Below are 13,553 nucleotides of genomic sequence, written 5' to 3'. Positions count from 1 at the left end.
TGGCGAGTTATCAGTTCCACTAATTCAGAGAGTTGCTGCAAATAACCAGTTATTGGAAAGTGCAGCTACTAACCAGTGAAATGTAAATGGCTACTGATATAACTGTTAATGTCAGTTACCAGTTCCTGTTATTTAAATAACGGCAGGGAACTGGTTACTGGTAATTCAGCTGCTGACCTCAGCTACTGTTCAGTGAAAAGTGATCGGGATCTCCACTAACAGCGACATGGCAGTTATCAGTTCTACTAATTCAAACAGTTGCTGCAAATAACCAGTTATTGGAAAGTGCAGCTACAGTGAAATGTAAATGGCTACTGATATAACTGTTAATGTCAGTTACCAGTTCCTGTTATTTAAATAACAGCAGGAAACTGGTTGCTGGTAATTCAGCTGCCGACCTCAGGTACTGTTCAGTGAAACGTGATCGGGATCTCCACTAACAGCGACATGGCAGTTATCAGTTCCACTAATTCAGAGAGTTGCTGCAAATAACCAGTTATTGGAAAGTGCAGCTACTAACCAGTGAAATGTAAATGGCTACTGGTATAACTGTTAATGTCAGTTACCAGTTCCTGTTATTTAAATAACGGCAGGAAACTGGTTACTGGTAATTCAGCTGCCTACCTCAGCTACTGTTCAGTGAAAAGTGATCGGGATCTCCACTAACAGCGACATGGCAGTTATCAGTTCCACTAATTCAAACAGTTGCTGCAAATAACTAGTTATTGGAAAGTGCAGCTACTAACCAGTTAAATGTAAATTGCTACTGATATAACTGTTAATGTCAGTTGCCAGTTCCTGTTATTTAAATAACAGCAGGAAACTGGTTACTGGTAATTCAGCTGCCGACCTCAGCTACTATTCAATGAAAAGTGATCGGGATCTCCACTAACAGCGACATGGCAGTTAACAGTTCCACTAATTCAAACAGTTGCTGCAAATAACCAGTTATTGGAAAGTGCAGCTACTAACTAGTGAAATGTAAATGGCTACTGATATAACTGTTAATGTCAACTACCAGTTCCTGTTATTTAAATAACGGCAGGAAACTGGTTACTGGTAATTCAGCTGCCGACCTCAGCTACTGTTCAGTGAAAAGTGATCGGGATCTCCACTAACAGCGACATGGCAGTTATCAGTTCCACTAATTCAAACAGTGCTGCAAATAACCAGTTATTGGAAAGTGCAGCTACAGTGAAATGTAAATGGCTACTAATATAACTGTTAATGTCAACTACCAGTTCCTGTTATTTAAATAACAGCAGTAAACTGGTTACTGGTAATTCATCTGCCGACCTCAGCTACTGTTCAGTGAAACGTGCTGTACATTGAAATGTGATCGGCACCTCCACTAACAGCGACATGGCAGTTATCAGTTCCACTAATTCAAACAGTTGCTGCAAATAACCAGTTATTGGAAAGTGCATCTCCTAGCCAGTGAAATGTAAACAGTGACGCTAGCAATATCTGATCAGGATACAGTAATTGTCGATAAACGTGGTTATTAGTAACAGTTATCAAGTCACTGTTATAGAAATATCACTCATTTCAATCACTGTTTTCTCTGAGAATCATGCGATACCACACATTGGGCAAAAAGCAGTTGCTGGATATTAAAGCAGGTGGAACTTAGTATTATCGCTGTCCGGCTACAGCTGATCTGTTTGTTGCTGCTGTTTCATTCCGACACGATTTCTAGTCTCACTCAGTCAGAAACACAGAAGGGATTCATGTTCACGCTCGTAAAGCTACATCCTCCATATGGACATGACTTCATTCATTGTTTGTGAAACAATGATAACGCCCTCTGTGGCTGCGATAGTAACGTGAGCAGTTCCATGTATCGGCAAATACTGTTGATTTCCATGTGCTTGGCAACACTGTACTCGCTTTGCACTGACCAGCAGCTTCGTACGTCTGCGCGGAGTGAAACCTCTCTCCCTCTCGGGCGAGCTAGCCTAACTACAGCTGTTACCACGGGAATTGCAAGATGGCCGCGAGCGAACTGCACCTCGTAGTCCGTCAGACACGTCTTCATGCAAAGGTCTGTCGTAAGAACGTGCTCAAACACGAGGTACTTGCTGCCTCCATCATCATGGCTATCGATTCTCATTGCAACAGCCGAGGTGGGTCCAATTATATTAAATAAATTAAGTATTGCTCGAAGTATGTAAATGCACAGATGATGAACGTGATCTTTTATTGGGCTGTTAAGAAGCCAGAGTGTGTAACTTATTACAAAGAACTAAGAAGATTTATTTACGCAATAAACAAGTCTTATTCAACCAACAAAAGAAAGCCTTTTATCAAAATAGTGTAAATTTAAAGCGAAATTTTGTCATTCCTCAGGATGTTACGACATAATGAGCACGAATGGAAAAATTAAAATAAAATTGCTACGACTTAAATCTTTGAATACAAGCCAGGTCTTCATCATCATCTCCATTTTCCCCTTGGGTTTACATAATTGTACATCGGACAAGTGTATTTTGTTAATGAATAAGTTCACTACGGCGTATCTAATGAAAGTTTTTGCGTGCAGTTTTAACTTTGTCAGTACAGTAGAACACCACTGTAACGCCGTCTCTTGAACCATTACGACACGTATATAAATTGAATGAAAGCATAGATAAAAGTTGTCAGTGGAACCACGGTTCCGGAGAATTTGACGTGAATACGTCTATACGGAAAGGAAGTTTATATATTGGCTTTATTCTAAATATTTCGTTTATACATGCTTTACAATTGCGTAAAGTTTGATTAAGACCATTATTGTTGATTTGTTGATAAACAATTGACGTTTCCAAGGTAACATAACAATGCAGTTACACTTTTTTCGTTTCACGTTTTAGTTTCACTTTTTCGTTTCATTTTCGTTTCACGTTTTAGTTTCACTTTTTCGTTTCGTTTTCGTTTCACGTTTTAGTTTCACTTTTTCGTTTCATTTTCGTTTCACGTTTTAGTTTCACTTTTTCGTTTCGTTTTCGTTTCACGTTTTAGTTTCACTTTTTCGTTTCATTTTCGTTTCACGTTTTAGTTTCACTTTTTCGTTTCATTTTCGTTTCACGTTTTAGTTTCACTTTTTCGTTTCATTTTCGTTTCACGTTTTAGTTTCACTTTTTCGTTTCGTTTTCGTTTCACGTTTTAGTTTCACTTTTTCGTTTCACTTTTTGCCGAATGACACTGACCCGAAAATATAGACGTATTTACGTCAAAAGACTTATATTGATTGATAATCCATTATTTAACTGCAAAGATAAAATAATATCAGCTGCCTAAGTAGAATCTCTTTGTTTTCACTGTATTCTGTTACACGTCACTAAAAATAAAGCTTACTACATTGAAACAAAAGATTATTATACCCACGCAAAATGATAAAAAATTCTGATGACTCACATTATATGAACTAATTCTCAGTCTGCAATATGAATAGTCCAACGAACAAACTCGCCACTCTGTGTCGAAACTCTAAAGTCTGGGCAGTGATTGGTTACTTACAAGCAGCTTTATGGGTCATAAGAATATCTCACTTTGCATAAACAATAAAGATATTTTTACAAAATTTTCTATGCATTCTTCCAGTTTTACCATAAATATTAAAGGTCGTCTATTACGTTTTTATATATAAAAGGACATCAACTTGTTTCCGGGCTTTGATTGACTGCAGTTGAGGTTATGGAAACAGGTAATCACAATTATTTGTCTTTAATTACGTTTCTATACACCGATTTGTTGATTAATAATCAACAATTAAAAATTTAAATAGAGTGTATCTTTAGATTGAAGATACTGAGGACATGAGATAGATATATGGAACCAGTCGAGAATCAGATAAAAAGACGGGCTTTGGTAATATTCCTGACTACAGAGTCAGAAAAATAATTATTGTTACAATTTAGTTTTTAAAAGAAACAACAGCTGAATTAATATTAATGATTAATTATAAGTAATTGAATATGAGAAGGGAATGTTAACAAAGTATTTAAGAAACTGAACGCAGTCTCATTTAGCAATGGAAAATGATTCAGAATACAGAAGGTGAGATCAAATGAAAGTGGAGCATGAAGACGGAAAACATAAAGTTTCTTTATTAAACCTGAATGATCTGCTAGTTTTCCATGGACGATGTTAGTGATAGAGGAAAATGTAAAATTGGCGATCGTCAAACTGTTGACGTAGACACGACATCAGCATCACTTAATAATTGCTCTCCGAGAATCAGGACCTTTTCCTTGCAATATAGAAAAAGAGCATGGCGATCATGTTCAGTGCTCTCGTTTGTGGTGTAAAGTACTGAACCACTGGAGATGGACTCGTGAAAGTATATTGGAGACAGCTCAAACATAGTCTTACAACATCTATGCGATATATAGTTTATATTTTAAAGTTAAAAATATGGAAACGCTTGCTTTATGTGTGACATATTTAAAATGCAATCGAGAAATTATAGATGTTGAGCAAATAAGTTGTTAGTAACAAAGTATAACGTCTGATAACCTAACCTAACCTAACGTAACCCAACCTAACCTAACTAACCTAACGTAACCCAACCTAACCTAAACTGAACTAACCTAACCTAACCTAAACTGAACCTAACCTAACGTAACCTACACTGAACTAACCTAACCTAACCCAACCTAACCTAACGTAACCTAACCTAACACAACATAACACTACCTAACACCCTAACTAACCTAACCTAACCCAACCTAAACTGAACTAACCTAACCCAACCCAACCTAACCTAAACTGAACTAACCTAACCTAACGTAACCTAACCCAACCTAACCTAACTTAACCTAACCTAAACTAACTTAACCTAACCTAAACTAACACAACCCAACCTAACCTATACTGAACTAACCTAACGTAACCTAACTAACCTAACCTAAACTATACTGAACTAACCTAACGTATCCTAACTTAACTAACCTAACCCAACCTAACTAACCTAACTTAACCTAACCTAACCTAACTTAACATAACCTAAACTAACTTAACCTAACCTAACCTAAACTAACCTAAAGTAACCCAACCCAACCTATACTGAACTAACCTAACGTAACCTAACCTAACCTAACGTAATGTAACCTAACCTAACCCAACCCAACCCAACCTAACCTAACCTAATTATAGTTTCGAAGTATTATAATAAAAGCGGGAAATTAGTTATTTCTAGAACATTGTGCATTAATATAACTTAGAATTTCGTTTCCTTACCCTTATAATTATATTCACCTGAAGATAGTTCTTTTAGGAACTGAAACATGTCGTGAAAAAATGATGGTCTAATGTAAATCGAATATTTCGATAAAGAACATCATTTGATATATTTTAAATGTTAATTATTGTAATATTTTAATATTTAATAAGAATTTATTGTGATTAGACGGGACAAGATTTAAAATATAAATTTATATTTAAATTACACATACAAATGATGTACAGTTACCAAGATAATGAAAAGAATGAAAAACATTTAGTTAACATAAATTTTATTTTTCAACTGAAATTGAATTAATCATATCAGATATCAGTTTTGCTGACATACATTTATGTCAGATATTTAATTAAATGGATATATAAAAGTCACATGCACGAGTATATAACGATACGCACATAAAATGATAATTTTAATTAAACTTTATAGCCTGGAATAGATTATAATATTCTCTGTCAAATCTTTACTACCTCTTTGTTTAGTAACCTCACTTTATGCGTTAGAGTACGACATTGACTGAACGCTGTAGCGCGGTGCTTCATGGTTAATAAATCCTGCATTTCAATTTCAGCCCCGAATTTCAAAATATTAAAGACAGATGACCATTATGCATTCAGGTATGCAATTTGTGAAAAAAATACATAAAAATCTTTTCTTGTATTATATTCTTTTCTTAATTTTTTTCTCATATACACGCTTTAATGCTCAAACCACAGCGTGTTGGTATTCTCTCTCGGTGACAACACAAACTCCTCAATACAAATTGTTAAAACAAAGGTGGTTAGCTACAGGTGTTGCTGCGGTTGCTTACCCACAATATTAAACCACAGCAAGTCTCCATCGTCATCAGAAGCTTGGATAAGCGCAACTAGATACCCCACCGCATCACTCTCTGTGATCTCGACATGCTGATTAGGAAGCTTCACTTGTGGTGGGTGCGGTGATTCTCGAGGTACTGAAGCCACCTGAACTGCCACACGAATTGCATGACTGCGCTGTGGCTGGCCATTATCTTGAGCTCGAATCTATTCATTACAATTCATTATTAAAGATTCTTTGTTCAGGTTTACCTAAGAGTAGAAATGTGAAAAATGGTACCATGTTTCCACGTGGACACTACGAATCCATATCTAGCGTTGCAAACTTGAAGAACTTTTCAAAACTGGAATGTCATTATAACCAAAAATTTTTACCTATTTATAAATGGTTCAAGTATGACTTCATAAAAACCACAGTGATCACATGAATGTTATATACTAGCAATATGAAACAGCGACTTATACAAAGGTATTGATAATTCGTGTAAAATTATTTTTTGTTTGTTTCAGAAGATATCCAGAATACATAATCACTAAACCACTATAATTTCAAACTAGTTGTATCAAGATAACTGTTAATTCAATCCTCACTAATAAATCAACTCAATCCTGAAGCACTAAGAAAGAGCAATATGACATTTTAAAATGTAATATCACGTTATCAAGTAAAATTTGCAGATCAAGATATCTTAAACAAAAATGCAAAAATGTATGTTTTATTAAAATGAGTCATCTGTGACTACAAACCTTGAGAGATAAGTGGACAAATGGGTACTTTAAAGTACAATTTAATCAATTTGAGTAATTAATTCAACAATAATAATACGTTACCCACAGCCGTTAGCTAATTAACTAGAATCTTATTTTCAACACAACAGACTACATGCACTTTAATGGTGAGGAAAAAATGAGTTCCACAAAAGTCATTACAATTAATGTCACAATCAGCTTACCCTTAAATCATATTCCTGTCCTGCTGTGAACCCACGCTGTGAGTAAACAATGCCAGTTTTTGGATGGATTTTGAACTTCCCTATGCCTCGACCAGATTTGATGCTGTACTGTAGTTCCCCATTAGGGCCAATATCTTTATCATAGCCAAGGACCTGTCAAAATAATTCCATGCTTATTCTCTTGGTTTATATAATAAAAACAAATTAAAGGTTAATATTTTTAAACAAACTGTACAATGCTGAAAGTGGGTTGCTGACGTATTAGAGGTTTCATTCATAATATAAATAAGTTCTCTTTGGATGAAGCAGCAGAAATAACACACAAATGTATGCATTATCTGCAACAATATGGAAGTCATTATAATAGATAAGGAATAAATGGGCAACTCTTCTATGTTTATTTCAACAAAACTACAGAATTTTAAATTGCATCATGTACACCTTGCAATTAGATCAGCCAATAGGCTGTACAGAAATCTGTTAAAATACTGAATTAAATTTATAAGGTAATATCTTTAACATAATAATTACATTTAATCTTCTGATAGCATTTTACATTTACGCCACACACTTCTCTTTATCAATCCAATCTTTTCAATCAGAAGACAGTACATATGGGATTTGCTGTAATGAAAGTGATACTGGGACAGGTTTGTCCAAGTACCGTAACATTCTGTTAATCATTATTCCACCAGCACCACATACTCATCTAACACGATCCTGGTACAAAAGGCTCGTTTCAGACAGCAGCACTAAGGGTGTAAAGGTCTCGATCATAAGTGACTACTAATCGAGTATAGCAAATTATGGCTGGATTAGTACACATTCCAGAATAATACACATTAATGGTTATTTACGAGGGTCGCTCATTAAGTAATGCCCCACATTTTTTTTCTCAGCCAATAATGAAGATAGAAAAGTGTACTTTTACATGCTTGAGATTTGATGTTTCCCGCGTTCGTGTACGGAGTTTCAAATGATTCCAACCGATAGCGGAGCTGTAGTGAACTGTTAAAATGGCGTCTGTGAACGACTCTCGTTACAAGCAACGAGCTGTAATTGAATTCCTTGTTGCTGAAAAAGAAACGGTGGTGAACATTCATAAACGTTTGTGTGCTGTGTATGGAAGCTGTGCAGTCGATAGGAGCACCGTTGGTCGCTGGGCTAAGAGAGTTAAAGCTTCAGGAAGTGAAGAAACCGAGCTCCGTGATCTGCCGCGCTCTGGGCGTCCTGCCACAGCCACCACTCCAGACATGTTGAACCGCGCGGATGCCATTATTCGTGAGGATCGGCGCATCACAACTCGACAATTGGCCCAACAGCTTTCAGTCAGCAATGGAAGTGTGATTGCAATTATCCAGGCTCTCGCATATTCGAAGGTGTGCGCAAGATGGGTTCCACGAAGTCTCATAGCAGACCACAGGATTCAAAGGAAAACGATTTCTTCTGAATTGTTGGAGCGTTTTGATGCTGAGGGAGAGGTCTTTCTGTCCCGGATCATTACAGGTGACGAAACCTGGATACACCACTTTGAGCCAGAGACAAAAAGGCAGTCAATGGAGTGGCATCATCCTCAATCACCGAGAAAGAAGAAATTCAAGACAACTCCCTCCGCCGGAAAAGTCATGATGACTGTCTTTTGGGACAGTGATGGGGTCATTCTTGTGGATGTGATGCCAAGAGGTGCGACCATCAATTCAGACGCGTACATCAGGACCCTGAAAACCCTCAAGAAGCGTTTTCGACGAGTTCGGCCTCACAAGCATCCAGCAGAAATTTTGCTCCTGCACGACAATGCACGCCCTCACACAAGTCTGAGACCCCTGGAAGAAATCACCAAATTGGGTTGGACGGTGCTACCCCATCCACCCTACAGTCCAGATCTGGCACCCTCCGACTTCCATCTCTTTGGGCCACTTAAAGATGCTATCCGCGGAACAAGATTTGAAGATGACGAGAGCGTGATTCAAGCAGTGAGGACATGGCTACGTGCACAGGACAAGAGCTGGTACCGGCAAGGCATGCATGCACTTGTTCCACGCTGGCGTAAAACCGTACAAGTTGATGGGGACTATGTGGAAAAATAGTATGTGTAAAGGAAACATTGATTTATATTGTCACTAAATTTGAGCCATCTTGAATAAATATGTTCTGAGGAAAAAAATGTGGGGCATTACTTAATGAGCGACCCTCGTATATTAATACTCTGAGTTCCTTATAAAATATAGATTTAAAAGAAGAATGATGATGTATTGTGATGTCAAATACAATTTTAAACAGATATACACTGCAATAACAGCAGAAAAGATGGTATGAGAACGTAAGTTATGAAACCAGAAAACATGTTTTAACCTAACTACAAGGTTTAATGGTTAAGCTACTGCAATGAAAGCTGTGATTCACAGTTGATAAATGTTAAACTATCATAACCATTTAGAAACACTAATATAATACTTCTCATCCTGTGCAGAAGAATTCCAGTATCTGAAGCCTTTACTTTTCATTCGCTATTTTTTCAGCAACCAAATATTTTTACAGTTTACTCATACATTTTCCTACGGGCTACTACTTTCATCAGAATAAACATGTTTCCTCCAGAGAACTGTTTAATGAACACAAATAATAACAAACACGCAGGCAGACAGACATTTGCTGATGAACTGCAAAGATTCTATGAAGGAATTCTTCTGTGGCTCACAAAAATTCATGAACTGTGGTGTATAACTTTCTCCTGTCATTTTCCCTGAATTTATTGTATTGATATATAATTAATTAAAAATATTATATGTTTATTTTACATAAATTTTAATATAATCCTGCACTTAAAACATTCCAATAAATAGTGCCATAACTATTTTTCTGAAAGAAATCACGAATTAAGAAACGATTTTTACCGGTTTGGATCTTACAGCTGAATGAATCACCAAGACTGAGAACATACATGAATTTCAACATAACGATCATGTATCCAGACCCCACTTTCAGCATCCTGCATTATAAGCAACTAAAACTTAACTATCCCACTTCTATGGTACAAGTTGTAAGAACTACTCATAGTCTAACAACATACACAAAAACACACAAAACAGTAAGGAATGTGGCATTAACTACAATCAAAATCTCTATTCAGTGTGTGTTAATAAGTGCACAGGTTTGAAAATGTTGTAGTTACATCGATAAAAATCCATCGACTACTTCTGAATTATTGCAAATAAAATTGTAATGTCATCTTTCAAGAAACATATCTCCCAAAAAGATCAAAAAAAGGGACAATACGAATATTTATATAAATATTTAATAATCAATTTAAATTCAGTACCTTGGTGAATGTTTCAGAAGGGCCAAATATACTTATTTCCCCTTCAAGTACAACCCATAAATTACAAAATTCATACATAAGCTAAGCAAACATAACCTCACTTATTATGTCTGGAAGGCTGCCTACTAATATATACAGACTAGAAACCAAAAGGCATAGTAGCCAATGCTTTATAATTACACACAATAAGATGCATTATTAGTCAACACTGACTGACATTCCATATCAGAACAAAGTGCTCATTTGCATTTTTACATGCCCAAAAGCATAGCACACATATACATCCATACTCCAAACTAGCATCAAACAAAACACAAAATACAGAAAGAAAGGCAGGCACATACCATTAATAAATTTTTAAATGATGCTGTACATTGTCATACAAAGTACCCTGGCACTGATCTGTAGATTCCTTACCCTTAATATTGGTTCTCCTGATAAGGTGTCGGGATCAAAACTCTCCCAAGTGCCGTTTTCGAGAAACGTATCAACTGCTAGCTCAAGGTCCTCTGTGCCATTCTGTGTGAGGCGTAAACACAAGCTTGCTTTAAATGATATTGACAATGGTTGATGTGCATTATTAAACGGTTTATCAGAAACTTGATTTCTTCATATATTGATGATGGTCATATTATTATCATCATCTCTGGCTAGAAGTCAGTTATTTGAATACAGAAATAAATATCAATTATATTACAGAATAACAAAGATAATTATATTAGTTCAATCAGATGTGAATTACAATAAATAACTGCAATGATTTCAATTGCAAATCTTGCCAAATTTTCTCTGAACAGTTCAACAAATCACTAAAAATGCTTTAACACTCAATCCAAAAAAATGAAAAATGTCCATCGTAAACCTCAATGTAATTACAAATTTTATGATAAAACAGTATACCAAACACAGCTTCTGAAAGAATTCTACTTAATTAAATTAGAAGGATCAACTGATACAAATGTTAGTTACTATACCAAACTAAATTTTAAAAAGCTTTATCACTTTTACATCAAATTACAATCGGTGAACAATGATAACTGGCAATAAACTATCCGACCAATTGTACAGGAACCATCGTCAATAACGTTTAAGGGGAATGCTTACAGAAAGTGAGAAGGTCGACAATGATGGGGTATAAAAAGTAAGGCAAGATATTACACTGCACTGATCTTATTTTTATAAGCATGACCCCTTTCTCTACTTAATGTTGATGATCTGGGCACCCAAGACTATATCAAAAGTAAAGTAAAGTAAAGTTTGTCCCACTATACGCCATACAGGCGCTTGGGGTGAGTGGAGGTGTAGCTCCTCTCTTCCTTGACCTCGGCACTAGATGGGGGTGAGTGGTCAGCATCACGCCCCGGCCGGCTTTACCCCCGGGAAATGACCCCGGTACCCACTGTAGAGGAGGCTGGAGGAAAAATCCTCTGCCCTGTCGGGGATCGAACCCCGATCGTCCAGCCCGTAGCTAGTCACTATACTAACTGAGCTATCCCGGCTCATCCAAGACTATATTGAAGACTTTAGAAACCAAAGCTTACATGAATATCAATAGTCATATAATGTAATACCTTTTAGGAAATAATGGATGTTTATTTTATTTAAAACACTCACTATGTTACCCTGGAAGCCATCTCTCTCTGATTTCCCTCAAAACATAAATCTAAATGCATAATTTAGGACATAAGGAAACATAAACCAATAGGGAATTGTTTTAAAATAATGTTTACACTGAAATAACTGATCATAATTTCTGACAAGACTCAGAAAACAGCCCAGCTTTAAGTACAGCTACATTAATGAAAATTTATTGTTTGAAGGGGCAATTTGTTCATATAAATTTTTGTTACAAGTGTTTTACACAACGAAAAATGCAAAGATATTGCATTACTTACAAATTGTTATACAAGATTTAAATTTCAACAAAATATATGCTATATAGAGGTATTCTTAACTTAATGCACACAGCATACTAATGGTGAATGTTGTTTAATTGCGTGTCCCACTGGTATTTAAATACCAGACAGTATACACAACTAGGCGCTTTACATAACATGGAAATGAAAAACGTTTAACTTTGTTATGACTCGAAACATGTAGAATAGTTAATGCATTTACTTTCTGTGATCATGAAAATTGAAAAAGTCATATTTACAATATATTTAAACTGATGGGAACAAGATACATAAAACATAAGTCTGACAAGCAGAGAAATAAATTTGACCGCCACCTTAAGAATGTCCCGCTGATAAGGTCTGGCCAGAACTAATTATAATAACATAGGTTAAACATATGACTGTTCCTACAAAATTATACTGAGATACTGAAAATGACCGGTTCTTCAGTGCCTGAGCACTGCAGGTCCCAACTTTTCGTTGGCTTGATCTATGGCGGCGCAGTCTGAGGAGTGGGCCTTCTGCCGCTTGGTCGCTGAGACAGTGGGTTCGAATCCCACTCAAGCCATGGACGTTTGTCCGCGTTTTTCGGTGTTGTGCTGTCCTGTGTACAGGTAGATGCCTTGCGACGGGCCGATCCCTCGTTCAAGGAGTCCTACCGAATGTCCATAGATCAAGCCAACGAAAACGTTGGGACCCGCAGTGCTCAGGCACTTGAATGGGTCATTCCCAGTATCAATTATGAAGAAACTACAGCAAACTTCAGGTTCATTTTTAATCTAATATAAATTACGTTAATGTAAAATAATATTTCATTCTTGGTGGAAAGTATACTTGATGAAGAGAACTTCTCAATTGAACACTCTATAACTGAAACTGTTATTTACTTTTTCCTATGCAGCTTCATCAACAAGGCACAGAAACACCCACTGCATTAGTTATTATGATGACATAAAGTAATATTTCCATCTAACTTGCATAAATGCCTCTGTCATCGCTGTACCGCTCAACAGTTGAGCCCCTTTAATGCATTTCATTTGTATCATGTGCACTAGAAACATGACAAACTCCGTGACGCCTAGACCACGGCCTTGCCCAACACAAGTTGTAAATCTGAGCACCGCCGGGAATCGAACCCGGGATCCCAGAATTACAAGCCCCCGTGGTGGTAGAGCTCTGACTAACACTGAAATAATGAACAGACAGAACTGATAACATCATGTGTAGCTCTTTAGACTTATATAAAAATCTAAAACAAATAATAAAGTAGACAATCTGCACCTAACAATCTTGTAAAGATATAAGACGATGTAAGAGTCATTTATTCCTTTTCTACAACACAAAACT

General features: G+C 36.5%; 1 protein-coding gene and 1 long non-coding RNA gene across 2 annotated transcripts in view; one reads left to right on the top strand and one right to left on the bottom strand.

Annotated features, from left to right (window-relative positions):
• The first annotated feature begins 1,452 nt into the window (after nt 1-1,452).
• Nucleotides 1,453-2,402, top strand: LOC147871837 (uncharacterized). Its single transcript, XR_015538271.1, has 2 exons — nt 1,453-2,126; nt 2,350-2,402. It is a non-coding gene; the product is annotated as an uncharacterized LOC147871837 (long non-coding RNA).
• A 1,287-nt stretch (nt 2,403-3,689) lies between these two features.
• Nucleotides 3,690-13,553, bottom strand: part of LOC147871835 (protocadherin-15-like) — a 62,073-nt gene continuing 52,209 nt past the window's right edge. Inside the window, exons 4-6 of the mRNA XM_087360073.1 lie at nt 10,729-10,830; nt 6,993-7,145; nt 3,690-6,246 (exon numbers count right to left, since the gene is read on the bottom strand). Coding sequence (XP_087216199.1) covers nt 6,007-6,246; nt 6,993-7,145; nt 10,729-10,830 — 495 coding nt within the window. The 3' untranslated portion in view covers nt 3,690-6,006. The remainder of the gene's footprint in view (nt 6,247-6,992; nt 7,146-10,728; nt 10,831-13,553) is intronic.

Source organism: Zootermopsis nevadensis, unplaced genomic scaffold, assembly GCF_977971745.1.
Source record: "Zootermopsis nevadensis isolate Lab colony 2312 unplaced genomic scaffold, Znev_1.0 Znev_ptg000037l, whole genome shotgun sequence".
NCBI lineage: Eukaryota > Metazoa > Arthropoda > Insecta > Blattodea > Termopsidae > Zootermopsis > Zootermopsis nevadensis.
This window is presented reverse-complemented; position numbering and strand designations above follow the sequence as displayed.